This window comes from Anolis carolinensis, chromosome 5 (genome assembly GCF_035594765.1).
Source record: "Anolis carolinensis isolate JA03-04 chromosome 5, rAnoCar3.1.pri, whole genome shotgun sequence".
NCBI lineage: Eukaryota > Metazoa > Chordata > Lepidosauria > Squamata > Dactyloidae > Anolis > Anolis carolinensis.
In genome coordinates, this window is record NC_085845.1 from 203341332 (window position 1) to 203360721 (window position 19390).

The following is a 19390-nucleotide window of genomic DNA, read 5'->3' on the forward strand; positions in this document are numbered from 1 at the left end:
GGAATACATTTGTTCATCTTAAATGAGAATTAATACACAGCTTTCACTGTCATGGCTCAGTGCTATTTAACAGAGAAGGTTAAAGAGCTTGCAAAACTACAACTCCCAGGATTCCATAGGACTAAGCCATGATAGTTGACTTAGGTCCCTTCCACACAGCTGAATAAAATCCCACTATCTGCTTTGAACTGGAATAGATGGCAGTGTGGACTCAGATATCTCTGTTCAAAGCAGAGAGTGTGGGATGTTCTGGGTGATATGACTGTGTGGAAGGGCCCTTAGTCTTGCTCCTCTGGACTCCACATGTCCTTCTTGAACATGGCAACAGTCTCAGAATGGGTTAAAGGACAGACACACAGAAAGCCCCATAAGCATAATAGGAAAGGAATATTTAATTTGTATCACAGCCCAGAAAGAAAATCATCTGCTGACCCACAGATCCTCCATGGGTCTATTATATGGCAATATCGTCAGCTAGAAAGGCTTGGATGCTCACAAAAGGGAGGTTGCCATGCAGCAATCCCATAGGCCAAAGTGTCAGGCATGCTGGCATTTTATCTATCCAACTCAGATTTCAAATCTGCAAAGGTAGGGTTGCTGTCTTTCACACGACTGGTCATTCAATACATCGAATGCTAGAAGACAACAGAGACAACGTTACTCAACCAACTAACTCGAAGTTTGGTTCTGTCCCTGTTTCTAACTCTGTCTCTCACCCAAATTCTAATTTGTTTCAATCTCTACCCCTAACCCTAACCCTACCTCTGTCTGTCACTCCAATTCTGTCTCTCACATTAGCATTAAACCTAACTCTATCTCAGTCTCTTTATCTGCCTTTGACTTTAACTCTGTTTCACTGCCTCTAACTCTCTGTTTTCTTATCTTTCTCTGTCTCTGTCAACTCTATCTCTAATCCTAACTCTAAGACAATCTCTAACATTAAACCTAAACCTAATACTGTCTCTGTCGCTTTGTCTGTCTGTGAATCGGCCTCTAACTGTATCTCTGGACTTCATCCCACAGGCTGAGGACTCCGTTTCCATGGGTTTCGGAAACCGAGTCCCACGGACGCCATCACCTGACGAAAGGGAACTCCCAGTGGGACTCTGAAAGGCTCCGTTTCCGCAGGGCATGGAAATGGAGCCCTAAATACAATAATAAAATATATTGTATATACATATAATATTGATAATCATAATAATAATATAATGTAATACAATATAATACTAATAATAATCTATATATATAAAAGGGTAATGAAATTTCGGCCTAGGACAAAACAACAAAACTACACATTCCAGAAACACTAAACTTGGCAGCACAACCCCTCATCCATGCCAGGAAAATACATATTTGTGTGTGTGTGTCTGTATGTGTAAAGTCACCAAGGTGTCTGAAGTTTTCACAACTTTGAGTCTCCCTCCTAGTCTTTCCTAAATGCTGGGAAAAAATTATATTTGTGTGTATATGTATACGTGTGTGTGTGTGTGTGTGTGTGTGTGTATATACATATATATACATATATATATATATATATATATATATATATATATATATATATATATATATATAAAAAAGAGTGATGGCATCACGGCAGCGGACAAAACAACAAAAGTAAACACCCCACAACCTCAAAAATTGACATCACAACCCCTCATCCATGCCTCTAGGTTGATACAACAAAAAGAAAAGAAAAATAAATTCCTAATTAGAGGGAGAGGAATAATTGTTTTTATCCAATTGCTGCCAGTTAGAAGGCTAAGCTCCGCCCACTTGGTCTCCTAGCAACCCACTCAGCCCAGTGTTAATAAAATAATGATAAAAAATAAATACAAATAATACAATAAAAAATTATAAAAAACACTAAAATAATTAATACAATAAAATACTATAACAAAATGACTAAAAATAATACAACAAAATAATATAATAAATAAAAAAGATAAGTGACAGTAAAATTAATTTAAAAAAATACAAATAACGTCAAATAAAAATTCCACAACAAGTTTTAACCGATACCACCACCACTTTGCCACAGCAACGCGTGGCCGGGCACAGCTAGTATATATATATATATATATATTGCCAAGCAAAAGGATAGAAGCATATATATATATGTGTGTGTGTGTGTGTGTGTGTGTGTGTGTATGTAAAGTCACCAACTTTTCACAACTTTGAGTCTCCTTCCTAGTTGCTCCTGAATGCCAGGGGAAAAAAATGATATTTGTGAAAATTATATTTGTGTGTATATGTATACATATGTGTGTGTGTGTGTGTATGTATATGTGTGTGTGTGTGTGTGTGTGTGTGTGTGTGTATATATATATATTTGTGTGTGTGTATATATATAAAAGGGTAATGAAATTTCGGCCTAGGACAAAACAACAAAACTACACATCCCAGAAACACTAAACTTGGCAGCACAACCCCTCATCCATGCCTCTACGTTCATACAACAAAAAGAAAAGAAAAATAAAGTCCTAATTAGAGGAGAGGAATAATTGTTTTTATCCAATTACTGCCAGTTAGAAGGCTAAGCTCCATCAGGGGAAAACCTTTTTACCATAACTACCACCAAAACCTCAATACTTTATTTCCCATACCACCATACTTCGCCACAGCAACGCGTGGCCGGGCACAGCTAGTACTATAATATATCATATGTACATATAATTTGTAATCCGCTCTGAGTCTCCTTCGGGGTGAGAAGGATGGGATATCAATGTAGTAAATAAATAAATAAATCAGTGTTTGTTGTGGTTCAGTCTGATGATGAAGGGGGATTTGGGTTTGAGCAGTCTGTTCCAGGAAATGTGGAACAGCACTTTGAACAGTAGTTTGTCCCTGGGAATGTTGACGTTTCTGAAATGCAGGTGGATTCGGAAAGTGTTGATGGCTTAGAAAAACAGACAAAACAGGGGAATGTTGAAAGCTCCGAGTTTAGCAGAGATGCTACTGAAGTTCGTGATAAGGATGACCTTTCATGGGAGTCTGAGATTTGTCAATATCAACAAAGCCCAGATGGGAATGAGGGGGATGAATGTGTGTTAGACAGGGGCCCAGACACTCCGTGAGAATTGGAGGCAAGCGTGGGGCTCTCGTAGAGCTCGGAGGAATGTGTTTCTAGCTTGCAAGGAGGTTTTAAAGGAGATGTAATTGGGAAAGATTTCAGTCAGAGCAACATCGCTGTTGGAGATTCAACTCTTGCTTAGTATCGGTTCATGCCTCGTCTCATGTTTGGAATCTGTGTTTGGATTATACTTTTGAAGCTCAAGTTTTTCTGGTTTCTTCGGAACTGCCTTGCTATGTCTTTGACTCTAACTCTGACTCTTTCTGTTTCTGTCTCTTTTTCTGTCTCCTTAACCCCAATCCTAGCTCTTAATCCATCTCCACCTCCCTCTCCATCATCTCCACCTCTATCTCTACCGGCAGAAAGTCCTATTTTAATCCTGAGTAGAGTAGAGCAGAGCCATTGAATCACTTGCACTTAAATACATGCTGACCAACCCATCACTAATTGTTTCAATAGCCTTAATCCAGCTGGGATTTAATGATAATTAATAAAATTATTCTTGTATCCCACCACCATCTCCCCGAAGAGACACAGGGCAGCTTTCACCCAGCACATAGTGCCTAAAAACATAAAAGAAGTACAGTGTTCCCTCACTATTCACAGTTCACTTTTCGCGGATACACTGTTTTGCAGTTTTTCAATAAACACTAAAAGACTATTATAAATCATTAAAAATGACAAGTTACAGCCTAAGAAAGGGAGGAAGGAGAAGCCAAAGGGAGAGAAAAGGAGTCCAAGTGGCAATGGGTGGAGAAGGAGAGATTTATCAACACACGATTGGTTGATAAAGGCTTAAAATAGTGTACTAAAAGAATGTATAAATATTAAAATAAATATAGAGTCCCTATTTCACGGATTTACACTTATTGCGGGTGGTCCTGGAACCTAACTCCTGCGATAAGTGGGGGAATGCTGTACATCCAAAATAAAAGCACAAATTGAATAAAACAAATAAGCACTTAAAACTTAACGACTTAAAAACTTTAAAACAGCATTCATCAATCCAATAACAGTTAGCGGCGGTAAACCTAGCCAGGCAGTTACACGAGAGCGAGGGCAAGGGATAAGTGCAAATGTATGACTATGGGACAAGGGCATGGGATGAAGTGCAAGGTTTCATAAAAATTATGTTGGTCAATTGGGGCCTATACATTCTCAAAAACTTATTTGACTGAGGTCAGAAAGCCCAGGTTCATGGGGGGAATGTGGTCATATAGGTAAGCAGGAACTGAATCATATAGGGATTTATAGGTGAACCCTGCACTTTGAATTGGGACTGGAAACTTATCAGCAGACAGTGGTGTGCTCCCTAAAATCAGCTCCAGTTAATAATCTGGCTGACGACCTCTGGACTAATTGCAGTTTCCAAACCCTCTTCAAAGGTAGCCCCGCATAGTGTGCATTGCAGTAATCCATTCTAGACGTAATTAAGGCATGGACCACCATGGCCAAGTCAACCTGGACACAGTATATTATTTGAGAATGCAGAAATCCTTGACCACTCCAACAACTATCATGTCAGACTACACAGAGAAGCCATTGAAATCCACAAGCATGTGGACAACTTCAACAGAAAGGAGGAAACCATGAAAATGAACAAAATCTGGCTACCAGTATTAAAAAACTCAAAAATCAGAACAGTAAATAAGAAGCAACACTCTGAGACATGGGAACTAGGGGCAGCTGTCACGACCCAGGCTGCAGAGCACCAATAACCATACACAGAGGCCAGAATCTATCTAATATCTTTATTGTAGGAATATATAAAGTTAATAAAAACAAGTGTAGAAAATAGTCCAGAATTAGACCTTTCAGGAAAGGTCAGAATTAGTCCAAAAAAGCAATGTCCAATAAGAAATATTAAGGTCCAAAGTTGTAATCCAATAACCGAAACACTCACTTTGCCAAGCAAAGTGAGGGGAGATGACAAGGTCCTTTAGTCCATGAAACTTGAGCGAGGCTAGAAAATAACTTGATACTTGAAACAAGGCTTGAACGTGGAACAAGGTAACTAAGAACAAGAACAAGGTCCGTGGAATAACTTGATAAATCCGTGGAACAAGGCAAGGATTAATCCTGGGAAACAAGGCAAAGTCCGTAGATAAACAAAGGCTGGGAAGCAAGGCGAAGGCTGGATAGCAAGGCAAGGCTTGAACAGGAGCGAGGCTTGAACCGGAGCGCGCTGTCCAGACACAACTCGCTCCGTAGGCTGACGAATTGACTCCGCGAAGTTACTACGCGGGTAAAACACCTAAATAGAGTCTAGCTTCCCGCCGAAGCAGTTCTCTGGGAATCAGAACCGAAAGCTAACTCTGAGACCAGATGTGAGACTCCCCAAAGATTCTCACGAGAAGCAGTCTTAATTGGCCACATTCTTAGCTGCAATCCTCGCACTCCTGCGCGAAGCTGAATCCAAACTTCTCTGTTGTTTACAAAACTCCCGGCGCAAGAATACGGGAGAAGTAGGCTCTGGGCTTGTTTGACATACTTCTGGGAGACAACTTTCTTGCAGGTGCAAGGTTCCCAGATCTGCCTGGGAAAGATCTGGCTGAGAGGAATCCAGTTCAGACTGGGAAGGTAAAAAACCCAAGTTTTCATCTTCATCAGGAATTACAATGTCCTGAGCAGGACTACAAGGCCCATGGGTCATCACACTATCCCCCTCCTCAAGGCCCCTCCCAAACTGGGGCCCTCTCCCCGAGGCGCGAGGTCGCGGTTTGGTGGGATAGGTCTGATGAAAGCGACGGGTTAGATCAGGGGCATGGACTGTGGAGGCGTCTTCCCAAGAGCGTTCCTCAGGGCCAAAACCCACCCAGTCAATGAGATATTGTAGGCGGCGGCGGTGAAAGCGAGAATCCAAAATGTCCTCAACCTCGAACTCCTCCTCCCCATTCATCAAAACAGGAGGGGGGGCCGGTTGGTCTGTATCAGGTCGCACACCATCCGCCGGAAGGAGCAGGGAACGGTGAAACACTGGGTGAATGCGCATTGAACGCGGAAGTTGGAGTTTGAAAGTCACGGGGTTTAATTGCGCCACCACTGGATAGGGACCAATGAAACGGGCATCTAACTTCCGGCAAGGGCGGTGGGAGGGCAGAAAGCGAGTGGACAGGAAAACCCGATCTCCTACCTTGATTTCAGGGCCCGGCTGGCGATGTTTGTCAGCGTGGCGTTTATAGTCCTCCTTGGCTTGGTCCAGTTGCTGGAGCAAAAGTTGTTGCACCGCTGTGAGTTCCTGCAGCCAATCCTCTGCTGCGGGAACCTCTGAAGTTTCAATGACAGGGGGAAAGAAACGTGGATGGAAGCCGTAGTTTGCAAAGAACGGCGTTTCTTTTGTAGAAGCTTGAACTCCATTGTTGTAGGCAAACTCAGACAGTGGTAACAGAGAAGCCCAATTGTCCTGTTGATAGTTTACATAACAGCGAAGATACTGCTCCAAAGTGGCATTGGTGCGCTCCGTTTGCCCATCTGTTTGGGGATGATGAGCTGAAGATAAGCGAGAGTCTATGCCCAATAGTTTTTGTAGTGCCTTCCAAAAACGAGAGGTGAATTGAGATCCACGGTCTGTGACTAAACTCTTGGGCAATCCATGTAGTCTGAAGACATGTTGAAGAAATAGATCCGCAGTTTCCTTGGCCGTGGGGAGGCCTTCGCAGGGAATGAAATGGGCTAACTTGGTGAATAGGTCCACCACCACTAAGATCGTGGTGAATCCACAGGAAGGTGGTAGGTCAGTGATGAAATCCGCGGAAATTATTTCCCATGGGCGAGATGGGGTAGGAAGGGGGTGTAAAAGCCCTGAGGGCTTCTCCCTTCGTATCTTGGAGCGCTGGCATACTGGGCAGGTGTTGACATATTTTTCCACATCCTTGCGGATCTTGGGCCACCAAAAATCCCTTAGGATCAAATGCATAGTTTTAAATAGTCCGAAGTGTCCTGCTGGTTTGCAGTCATGACACAGACGAAGCGCTTTTTCTCTGCCCGGTCCGGGTGGGATATAGACATGATTTCTATAGCAGAGCAGCCCATCTTTAAGCGAAAAGGGGAAATGCAGACCTTGGCGAAGTTGGTCCTGCGCCCAGGCATCTGCTTGCTGACTAGCCCTGATTTCTTGAGCACAGATGGGTCCTGGAGTAGGGGAAGTTGAACCAATGGGAATGGATTTGGTGTTCCCCACCGTGAGCGTGGCAAAGTTCTCAGGTTGTAGCAGTTGGGATTCAAAGGTCTCCTTGCGTCCTGCAGCGTATTCCGGTTTACGTGACAGGGCGTCTGCTTGCTTGGTTTGGGCTGGGGTCACATAATGGATCTGGAAGTTGAAACGTTCAAAGAATAAAGCCCAACGTTGCTGCCTCTGATTTAGTTTGCGGGCAGTTCTTAGATGTTCTAGATTACGATGATCAGTGTGGACTACAATGGGAAATTTGGCCCCTTCTAGCCAATGTCTCCAAGTTTCAAAGGCTGCCTTTATGGCCAGTAGTTCTTTTTCCCAAATGGTGTAATTCCTCTCTGGTGTGGTTAGTTGACGAGAATAAAAGGCACAGGGGTGGAGGTGATCTCCCACCGGTTGTAAGAGTACAGCCCCAATTGCCACATCAGAGGCGTCCGCTTGCACCACAAAAGGGGTTCCAGGATTTGGGTGCTGTAGAATTGGCTGGGAGGTGAATAGTTTCTTTAGTTGCTGAAACCCTTTCTCTGCTTGATCAGTCCAGCGGAAAGGCTGCTTTCCACGGATGCAGCTAGTGATGGGGTCGGACCAGCGGGCAAAATCTGGAATGAACTTGCGGTAGTAGTTCGCGAACCCCAAGAAACGCTGCACCTCTTTCTTGTTAGTTGGCGCCCGCCATTCCAATACTGCTGAAACTTTGGCTGGGTCCATGGAAAGCCCTAGAGGCGAGATGCGGTAACCAAGGAAATCTACCTCTTGTAGATCAAAAGCGCATTTTTCCAGCTTGGCATAAAGTCCATGATCCCGCAATCGTTGTAACACCATTTTGACGTGGTTCTCATGTTCTGATTGTGATCTGGAAAACACCAAAAAATCGTCCAGGTAGATTATCAAGAACCTGTCTAGATAGTCCTGAAAAATGTCATTGACAAAATGCTGGAACGTTGCGGGGGCTCCGCATAAACCGAAATTCATAACTCGGGACTCAAATAATCCGAATTTGGTCTGGAAGGCGGTCTTCCACTCGTCCCCTTCCCTGATGCGAACTAAGTTGTAAGCCCCCCGAAGATCCAGCTTGGTGTAAACCTTGGCTCCTCGAAGCCGATCCAGTAGATCCGAGATTAAAGGCAGGGGATAGCTGTTCCGCTTGGTGATATTGTTCAATGCTCTGTAGTCCACCACCAAGCGTAGTTCCCCTGACTTCTTCTTCACAAACATCACTGGGGAGGCGGCTGGGGATTGAGAGGGTCTGATGAACCCCTTGCGAAGGTTTGTCTCTAGGAATTCCCTGAGAGCTTCTTGCTCTGGCTCAGTCAGGGAGTAGAGATGCCCTCGCGGGATCGGGGCCCCCTCCACCAAGTCAATGGCACAGTCATAAGGTCTATGTGGGGGTAATTTTTCGGCTTCTTTCTCATTGAATACATCCCAATACTCGGAGTACTTCTTTGGCAAGGTGATGATGGGCTCGGTGTCTGTGGCATGGCATACCTTGGCTACGAGGCAATGGTTTTGGCAGTACGGTGAAGCAAACTGCAGTTCTCTGTTGGACCAGGAGATGTTAGGGTCGTGGAGAGTCAGCCATGGAATTCCCAAAATCACAGGGAAATGGGGAACCTCGGTAACAAAGAAGGAAATCTCTTCCATATGTTCCCTTATCCACATCCTGGTGGGTTCCGACCACTGACTTACGGGGCCCGTCTTGAGGGGGCGGCCGTCTATGGCTTGCACCACACGGGCATTCTTGAAATCATGATATTGTAATCCCAGAGAGTCGGCATACTCTCTATCGATGAAATTGTTGGTAGCTCCAGAGTCTATCATGGCGTGGATCATGACGGGTCCCCTTTTTGCTGACCATAATGTGACCACGAGAAGGAACAGGACCCCGGTTGGCGGCTCTTGGATGGATTTTTTGACCGGGTTGGCGAGCCCCTCTACACCCGGTCGTTGGCTTCCCCCGCCGGCTGTGTGCCAGTCGGCTCAGACGCCTTCGTCTCCGTGGAGGACGCCGCCGCAAGACGGGCGGTAGGCTTCCCTTTGGCTGGGCACTCTCTGGCGAAGTGGCCCCCGTTCCCGCAGTACCAGCAGAGGTTTAAGCGTTGACGACGGGCCTTCTCGGCGGCATCTAGTCTGGGACGCACATTGCCCAACTGCATCGGCACCTCCTCGCCTCCTCTGGGGTATGGGGTTGGCGGTGGGGGTCTCCACACCGGACGTGGCTGAACGCTGGCGGGAGCGGGGGGTTTTGCCCCGGCTCTACTGCCCTGGCCTCGAACCCACTGTTTCCTGTTGGCAATCATGACTTCAGCCCGTAAACATTGATCAATGAGTGCCTCGAGGGTCTGGGGAGGATCCACCTTGGAGATTTCTTCCAGCATTTCAATGTTGAGACCCTCCCGGAATTGTCCCCTGAGGGCTACATCGTTCCAGCCGGTGTTGTGGGCCAGCACTCGGAACTCGGCTATATACTGAGACATAGGTCTGTCTCCTTGGAAAAGGCGACGGAGTTTGTGACCGGCTGCCTCCAAATTGTCCTCGATTCCCCAAGTCTCCTTGAGGTGGTCCAAGAAGTGTTGCGCTGATCTTAGGTGTGGAGAGGCTTGGTCGAACAGTGCCGTCGCCCAGCTGGCCGCTGGCCCGTCTAGAAGACTGTAAACCCATGCCACTTTGATGTCTTCTTGGGGAAACTCGGCAGCACGGGCCTCCAGATAAGCTTGACATTGGCGACGGAAGACTTGAACCTTAGAAGCTTCTCCAGTAAACTTGGTTGGCAACGCCATGGCCGGAAGACGAACTCCGCGTTCCTTCAAACCCCTTATTTCTCCATCCTGTGCATTGAGCTTATCACGGATTCGGTCCACCTCTTCCTTGTCGATGGTGTAGGTAATCGGCTGGCCGCTCGGCCCAGGTACGACTCCGGTAGACATTCTGGCCGAGGTTAATTGGTGCTTAGGGTTGGCGGAGTCAAACTGTCACGACCCAGGCTGCAGAGCACCAATAACCATACACAGAGGCCAGAATCTATCTAATATCTTTATTGTAGGAATATATAAAGTTAATAAAAACAAGTGTAGAAAATAGTCCAGAATTAGACCTTTCAGGAAAGGTCAGAATTAGTCCAAAAAAGCAATGTCCAATAAGAAATATTAAGGTCCAAAGTTGTAATCCAATAACCGAAACACTCACTTTGCCAAGCAAAGTGAGGGGAGATGACAAGGTCCTTTAGTCCATGAAACTTGAGCGAGGCTAGAAAATAACTTGATACTTGAAACAAGGCTTGAACGTGGAACAAGGTAACTAAGAACAAGAACAAGGTCCGTGGAATAACTTGATAAATCCGTGGAACAAGGCAAGGATTAATCCTGGGAAACAAGGCAAAGTCCGTAGATAAACAAAGGCTGGGAAGCAAGGCGAAGGCTGGATAGCAAGGCAAGGCTTGAACAGGAGCGAGGCTTGAACCGGAGCGCGCTGTCCAGACACAACTCGCTCCGTAGGCTGACGAATTGACTCCGCGAAGTTACTACGCGGGTAAAACACCTAAATAGAGTCTAGCTTCCCGCCGAAGCAGTTCTCTGGGAATCAGAACCGAAAGCTAACTCTGAGACCAGATGTGAGACTCCCCAAAGATTCTCACGAGAAGCAGTCTTAATTGGCCACATTCTTAGCTGCAATCCTCGCACTCCTGCGCGAAGCTGAATCCAAACTTCTCTGTTGTTTACAAAACTCCCGGCGCAAGAATACGGGAGAAGTAGGCTCTGGGCTTGTTTGACATACTTCTGGGAGACAACTTTCTTGCAGGTGCAAGGTTCCCAGATCTGCCTGGGAAAGATCTGGCTGAGAGGAATCCAGTTCAGACTGGGAAGGTAAAAAACCCAAGTTTTCATCTTCATCAGGAATTACAATGTCCTGAGCAGGACTACAAGGCCCATGGGTCATCACAGCAGCTAACAAAGGATGCCCCCAGGCAGAAAGTAGCCAGTAGATGAAGCCATTCAATGCAAATTAGGGTGATTAACTGCAACATTCACAATGGCCTCCAACTGACAAGAGTTCTTCCCTCAGCCTGGACTTCCCACAGATATATATAAACCTTCCGTGCTGAGTTTCTCCATACCTCACAACCTCTAAGGATGCCTGCCATAGATGTGGGCGAAACATCAGGAGAGAATGCTTCTGGAACATGGCCAGACAGCCCGGAAAACATACAACAATCCTGTGATCCCGGCCATGAAAGCCTTCGACAACACACCTTTTTGAGGTGCTGGCACACAAGTTTTAGCTGTGAGAAGGCCCTCCCAGCCACCACCGACATCTGAGGTTTAAGCGTCAGTGTGGATCCAGGAAGGCCCCTAGGCTGCAGACCTGTGCCCTTGGGAATGTAACCCCGTCGAGCACTGGTTGCCACCCTATGCCCCGATTGACCCCACAACTGACCAGGAGGACCTCTGTCTTGTCTGGATTAAGCCTCAGCTTGTTGGCCCTCATCTAGTCAATCACAGTCCGGTCCAACTTAATATCATCCAAGGAGTCCTCAAAGACACCTTGAAGTGCAAATACATACACAGCTGCCTGGTGTTTTTCTTGGGGGCAGAGCCGTTCCAACAATGAGGCGAATTAAGCAGTTGCTTCGGGCGCCAAACATATGGGGGTGCAGTCGAGACTGCTTTTTCTGTTGATTTGTTGTAAAACATGATGTTTTGGTGATTAATTTGTAAAATATTAATGTAATTTGATGTTCAATAGGCTTTTCCTTAATCCCTCCTTATTATCCAACATTTTAACTTATCCAACGCTTTTATTTTTCAGTGATTGGCTTTGGGGGGGGGGTGCCAAAATTCTGTTCGCCTACACTTTAAAATTACCTAGGGCTGGCTCTGCTTGGGGGGAACTTCCCAGAGTGTCAGTCCAGACCTCTTTTTCCAAGGAAAGATTCACAAATCAAAGGGAGCATTTACATTGTAGAAGGAACACAATTTGACTTCACTCTCCACTTCACTCTCTACCAGCCTTGGCCACAGAGGTTGGATGGCTTACAAAAACTATGTAGATACACCTTCTCATCCTAGGTATGGAGAAAAATGGGAAATTTCAGGAGGCTAATGACTGATTGATGGATGGGATTGGTTACCATGTGCTCAGAGGAACATTGTTTTTCCTGGGTTATGTAGGGAGGATCTAAGAGTGACAAGCCTGGCCTCAAGAAGCATGGATCATTTTCAGGTTCTTTGGTACAAACAGCCTTCTTCTTCTTGGAGAATTAGATTTTGGAAATGTTCCTCACCACTAGATCCCAGTTCCACACATAACTCGTAAGTCCCGCCGTCGGGTTCTCCTATATTCCAGGGCATATACGGGACTCGGGATCCATCGGTCCATTTGAACTGTCGGCTCTGTACAGAGAGCAAGAAAGATTGGGTCTGAGCTGAAACAGAGTAGAATGAATCCACTTTGACATTATAGAATTAATGCACTCAGAATCCTGGGATTTTATAGTCTGGAGAAGCACCAGTACTCTTAGGTAGAGAAGGCCAAAGACTTTGCAAAACTATAACTCTCATGATTCTATAGCATTGAACCATGGCAGTTCAAGTGGTTTCCAAACTACATTAATCATGCAGTGTAGATGCATCCTACATCAGCTTGACTTTTCTTGTATAGAAAACAGCATTTTCTGTAAAAAGATGTTTCCTGCAAATAAAAGGACAAGTTCCAGAAATCAGAGTTTTCTGGACAGAAAACGGCCATTCTGGGCAGAAAGCAAGTTTCTTTGTTTCAGTGAATATGTGTGTATGCCTACATGTTCTTTTCCAAATTTTGGAAAGAGGCTAACTAGACCTTCTTCTATAATGCCCATTCCTTGATCATGGCATACTCACCCATACTGAAGAACCTCTCTTGGAGCCAAGAGGGTCTGGCTGTGGCGCAGCTGGCTAGTAACCAGCTGCAATCAATCACTACTGACCAAGAGGTCATGAGTTTGAACCCTGGGTCGGGTTAAGCCCCGAGCATTAAATAACCTGGCTTGCTGTTTACCTAAGCAGCCCGAAAGACAATTGTATCTGTCAACTAGGAAATTTAGGTATGCTTTATGTGGGAGGCTAATTTAACTAATTTACACCATAAAACTGCCAGCAGCACGCGGAAAGGATTGAGGAAGTACAGCACTTGGTGTCACTCATGGATGATGAAGCAACAGCTCCCCCTGTGGCCAGAATCGAGCATACCCTCATGAAGCTGGAAATGTTAAAATTGCCTCTGTGTGTCTATACTGTGTGTTGTTTGTCTGATGTCATTGAATGTTTGCCATATATATGTTCATTGTAATCCGTCCTGAGTCCCCTTCGGGGTGAGAAAGAAGGGCGGAATAGAAATACTGTAAATAAATAAATAAGAGTTTTCTGGACAGAAAACAGACATTCTGGGCAGAAAGCAAGTTTCTTTGTTTCAGTGAATATATGTGTATGCCTACATGTTCTTTACTGAATTTTGGAAAGAGGTACCTAGGCCTTCTTCTATAATGGCCATCCCTGGATCATGGCATACTCACCCGTACTAACGAACCTCTCTTGATGTCAGAGTTTTCTGGACAGAAAACAACGATTCTGGGCAGAAAGCAAGTTTCTTTGTTTCAGTGAATATGTGTGTATGCCTACATGTTATTTTCCAAATGTTGGAAAGAGGTACCTAGGCCTTCTTCTATAATGCCCATTCCTTGATCATGGCATACTCACCAGTTTTGAAGAACCTCTCTTGGCGTCATGCAGTCCTAACCAAACAGGTAGGCCAGCAACATTAACTTGCTTAATATATTTTGCAATGGCCTTTTGCTCTCTAGGGTCATGAACTGAGGCAAGATGCCCATTCAATCCAAACGTCTGGCATGCCACCTGGGAGAGAAAAAGCAAGAACACAGCAAAGGAGCTACCTGTTTGAATCCAGTTGGGCTGCTAAACCCCAAAGGTGCTTCTGCCCAATGGCTCCTCACCTTCCTTCTGGAGAGAAGTGACCAATGGGATGCCATAGGAGGGCTTCACTATTGGGTCTCTCAGGGCTACTCAGGATCTTTATCAAATGCTCAGATATAAGACGGATGACACCTGGCTGAAAGGGATCCAGGACTTTTAGTGGACAGCAAGATGAATATGGGCCAGGAGTGAGTGGGATGCGGCAGCAAAAAAAGCTAGCGTGATTCTAGGCGGCATCAAGAGGAGTCTCGTGTCCAGATTGAGGAAAGTCATGGTTCCACTCTATTCTACTTTGATTAGATCTCACCTGAAATAATCCTGTTTCCTGTTCTGGAACTACAATTCAAAAAAGAGATAGATAAGAGGGAAGGTGTCCAAAATGGACATAGAATCATAGAGTTGGACGAGACCACATGGGCCATCTAGTCCAACCCCCTCCCATGCAGGAAAAGCACAATCAAAGCATCCCTGACAGATGGCTACCCAGCTTCTGTTTAGAAGCCTCAAAAGGAGGAACCTTCAATTTCCTTCAAGGTAGAGTTCCACATATGATCAGCTCTTCTTATGATCAAAAAGTTCTTCCTAATGTTCAGGTGGAATCTCCTCTCCTGCCATTTGAACCCATGGCTCTGAGTCTGAGTCCTAGATTCCAGGGCAGCAGAAATGAAGCCTCCTCCCTCTTCCTTATGGCATCCTTTCACATATTTATACATGGCCATCATGTCTCCTCACAATATTCTCTCCTTCAGTGTAAACAGATCCTGCTCTTTACCCAGGCCTTTCTCTAGATACCTTCCAGCTTATCCGTGTCCCTCGGAATTGGAGACAGAGCTATTATTCTGGGTGAGGTCTGATCAAAGCAAAAGAGAGTGAATCTAGACACTATCCTTCTATTGATGCAGCCTAGAGTGCATTAGCTTTTTCAGCTGCTGCATCACATTGTTGGCTCATGTTCTGCTTGTTGTCCATGAAGACTCCAAGATCTCTTTCACATATTGACCATCTTTTATCTCTGTGTTTCATTTTTTTCTGCCCAAGAGAAGTATTGTACATGTCTCCTTATTGGAATTCATTTTAGATTTGGCCAATCAGTTCTGTAACCTGTTGAAGTTGTTTTGAATTCTGGTATCTTTAGTCTTCTCTTATGTTTCTTCCTTGCTGGCACTGCTTGCAATCGTGCCGTCAGTATCTCACTTTTAAGAAACTCTCATCCATCATTAATTCAATTCTCTTTTAGAATTCTTATCCATGGGACCTCACTCAGTAATTTCCAAAATTTCCTGAAATCAGCTCTCCTAAAATCTGGAATGCATGCCTGGCTTCTCTTAACCCCCTTCTACACTGCCATATAATCCAGATTATGAAAGCAGATAACCCAGATAATCTGTTTTGAACTGAATTGTATAAAACTGCACTGGCATATAATCCAGTTCAAAGCAGATAATATGGATTTTATGTGGCACTATAGAAAAGGCCTTAGTTTCCTCTTTCCTTTGTCCCATTAAGGAGAAGACAGTCTTGTTTTCTGCAGCTTCAGAGACCAGGAAGCAATGGAGCAATGGATTCAAATAGAAAGAAAATAAAATTTCGATGATAAGAGTTGTTCAGCAATGGGATATGTTGTTTTTTGAGAGTCTCCTTTTCTAGAGGTCTTTAAGCATGAAATAGAGACTGGATAGCCAACTATTGGGAGGCCTTCGAGTTGTCTTCCTGACTAGCAGGAGGGTTAGACTGGATGACCTCTAGGAGCCTCTTCCAACTCTAGGATTCTATGACTTTATTAGGAGGGTGTTATATCCCAGCCAGCCATGGCTTCAGAGCCTGATCAGGAGCTGAATTCTGACACAGAAGAGGTTTATTATGACTTTTCACCCAGTTCTGAGAACCCTTTGCAGCTCCAGGTGCCTGGAGAAATCAGCCAGGAAGAGCCGTTAATTGGAAGGGAGTCTCCTACTCTTCCTCCCTTGTCTGTGCCAGATGTTCTCAGTTCGCCTGAGAATGAGGATTTTAATCGAAGGGAATTTCTGAATCGTGAGAGAAGCGCAAAACAAGGCCTTCGTAGAAGTCAACATCTGGCATCCTGAGGGGATAATGGTTAGAGTTCCCATGGGAAGTTTTTGGGAATATTGCTCTCCCTATTTTGGATTCAGGTTAAGATCCATAAAAGTGTTTTGCTCGGTGGCTTCTTTGCGGTGTCAACTTTGCTCTCCTTGAGGGAGGTTTTCCTGACTCCAGCTCCTGTTTGTTTCCAAGCCAAGTTTCTAGTTCCGTCGGGCTGTGCCGTGCCATGACTCTCGAGCAGAACCGGACTTCAACCTAGTTCCTGCCTTTTTCCTGATCCAAGTTTTACCTTGGCTTCATCTAAGTTCCTGTCTGTTTGTTAAGAAGCATTCTAGTGGATTTGAACTTTGCTATTTCCAGCCTTGTTTCCTTGTTTCAACTCAAGATCATTCTAACTGCTTTGGAGTCAACTTTTGCCCTTCAGACTTTGGCTTATAACATTGAACCTTTTTTTTCATTTTATTGGACTAATCTTTGACTTTCCTAAAAGAGCTACATCCTCCTCAAACTCCATACCAATTTTCATCTGGATTTATATTTGCTTTAATAAAGATATTATATGTTATATTGACTCCTGTTTGGTTTGTTGCCTTGGGGTGCAACAGAGGGTTTCCTAGTACCCTTTTATATAGATAAATTTTAAAAAGTACCATTAAATGAAATGACCCACTTCCTGCTCAGGAGATAGCTTGTTTCTTACCTCTGCCCTCTCCCAATTCAGACGGACACTGAAGAAGCCGAAACAGCCGTTCTTGTAAACCATCCCACCTCTGGGACAGGGGATCATAATGGCTGAGGCTGGGAGACAAGGAGGAAAGGATTTTTCAGGAGTGAATCAATATTTGGCTGGTGGGGCAGGTGAGTTATAAATGGAATAAACCACCATCAGCATCTTTACATTCCTTTATTTATGTTCTACCTCACTTTTCTCCAAACATGGAATCCAATTAAATTTCGATACCTCTTAATACAGTAGCATCAATTGAGAATTTATCCTAGGGTGCATCTACACTGTAGAATGAATGCTGTTGGACACCACTTTTAACTACTTTGGTTCATTGCTATGGAATCCTGGGAGTTGTAATTTTACAAGGTCTTTAGTCTTCATTGTCAAACAAGGCTGGAGCCTCACCAAACTACAGCTCCCAGTACCCCATAGCATTGAGCTCCAAAGTTCCAGACACTATGCCATTCATTCTACAGTGTAAACCTCAAGTTCCATTGGATTTATGACATGTTGACTCACTGCTCAACCATTAAATCCATTGGATTTAGCCACATGCTGAATCTTCATTCAAGGATTGACTCAGTGGTTTGATTCCAGTTGGAAGCCTTCTTCCAAGATGAACATCTCCTAGGAGTCCTTCTGGTTTTGTAGAAGGTTCCCCCCTTTTAGACGGCCACTCTTTGCTTGGCTAGGCTAATTAGGATAACAACATTTGGGGAGCTCACCTGGGACCTACCTGGTTGGAAAAGGAAGACAACCCATAAGCCCCAAAGGGAGAGATAGGAGGACGAGTCCAGACCCATCTGCACCTGAGGAGAAGGAAGAAAGAACAAAGAAGTAGCTGGGAGAAACGTAGATTCTCCATTTGGGCAGGTAGTGTATGATACATTGAACTTTTTTCTGTAATTGAAAAGTCTTGATGTTTAGCAGCAACAGGAAACCTGCCACTGGCATATTGGTTAGTCCAAACTAAGATGGATCATTTTGATCAACTGTTGAATCATGAATCAACATACAATGCATTCATTCTTAAAAAGCTCTATCAAAGGTGCATGTAGATCATTGCTTCTCAACCTGTGGGTCCCCAGGTGTATTGTCCTACAACTCACAGAAATCCCAGCCAGTTTACCAGCAGTTAGAATTTCTGGGAGTTGAAGGCCAAAACATCTGGGGACCCACAGGTTGAGAACCATTGCTCTAGACTGTAGATTGAACCTTGAGATCAATTGTTGACTCATGAACAATTGATCCATCTGGATATCAAAAGGGTCCTAGAAATGGTTCCATTACCACCATCATAGTTGATCTGAAATAAGTCTGTAACTTAATGCTCTAGTCCAGATTAAGCAGATGTGACCAGAATGAAAACCCTGGAAAAGAGAAAGAAAGCAATGCATGAAGACGACTCGCTTGCTTGTCTTCCCTTCTGTCTCTGCTTAGCTTCTCTGATGACAACTTGCTTTCCTCTCTTCAGGACAGAAACCTTTCAGGTTCACTTACAGACTAACTGCCAAGACATGCCATGTGCCTCTTTTATAGACATCAAACACAGAATAGCTAATCTCCCAACCCACAGATAATATTCATCTGAAAAATTCCAGTGGATGTCCCACAGAAGTCACCAATAAGTACGAACAAGCTGGACACCATGGGTGGAACCTTTAATGCCAAACCTCTTTTCTAGTGATCTTTTTCGAGATGCTGCTGGAAGATATATGTGAGCACTAATGGGAACAAAAAGGGTTGAAACAAGCTCATGAAGGAATTAGGAGTTGGACGCCCAGGGCAAGATGAAGAGGCGAGACAAACAGTCTTCAAGGAAGAGAGAGCACCAAGAGACCTTGTCTCACTTGGAACAAAGGAATTTAGTCTGAGAGAGTCAATTGTGTCACATTTGTGAGAGAGTTTGTTGAGTTAAGGTTGTGGTCCTTTGGAAAGGCTTGTTTGTGTGCATTAGTGAAGAGCTCCTTCCTTCCTTCCTTCCTTCCTTCCTTCCTTCCTTCCTTCCTTCCTTCCTTCCTTCCTTCCTTCCTTCCTTCCTTCCTTCCTTCCCTCCCTCCCTCCCTCCTTCCTTCCTTCCTTCAATCCTTCCTTGATAGGGGTGTATTGTTCAGGTATGAATTGCCTCAGGTCATCTTCCTCAGCAACTAGTCTCCAGAATGAGAGGCATCTGCATAGAAGTAAGTCAAAGGTGCTCCTGTGTTTTATTGTTAGGGTGAAATGTTATATCAAGTTATGCTGTTGGGTGTTTGCAACTGTGTGTTTCCAGCAGAGCATTCCCGCAGTGCATGGGTTAAGCATAAGCTAGCTTGATTGATTGCCTGCAGGACCAATAGGTCAGGGCTTTCGTTTGAATTGTCTGGCCAGAACTTTCAACATGCACTGAGGAATGCAGGAGG

General features: G+C 44.6%; 1 protein-coding gene across 1 annotated transcript; it reads right to left on the reverse strand.

Annotated features, from left to right (window-relative positions):
• Positions 1-368: 368 nt before the first annotated feature.
• On the reverse strand, positions 369-18531 carry LOC134299702 (regenerating islet-derived protein 4-like). Its single transcript, XM_062983411.1, has 6 exons — positions 18282-18531; positions 17728-17800; positions 16965-17062; positions 13970-14125; positions 12520-12628; positions 369-635 (listed from the first exon to the last, which is right to left on the reverse strand). The coding sequence occupies exons 1-6, from the start codon at positions 18288-18290 to the stop codon at positions 568-570; spliced, it is 513 nt and encodes a 170-aa protein (XP_062839481.1). The 5' UTR covers positions 18291-18531; the 3' UTR covers positions 369-567.
• Positions 18532-19390: the final 859 nt, after the last annotated feature.

Bases quoted from the DNA above. Each gene is read 5' to 3' on its own strand.
- LOC134299702 (XM_062983411.1), bottom strand. The intron at 12,629-13,969 runs GTGAGTATGCCA...CTCTCTGTACAG, and splicing joins AGAGAGGTTCTTCAAAACTG to AGCCGACAGTTCAAATGGAC. The intron at 636-12,519 runs GTGAGGAACATT...GTTGTCTTCTAG, and splicing joins TGTGGAACTGGGATCTAGTG to CATTCGATGTATTGAATGAC.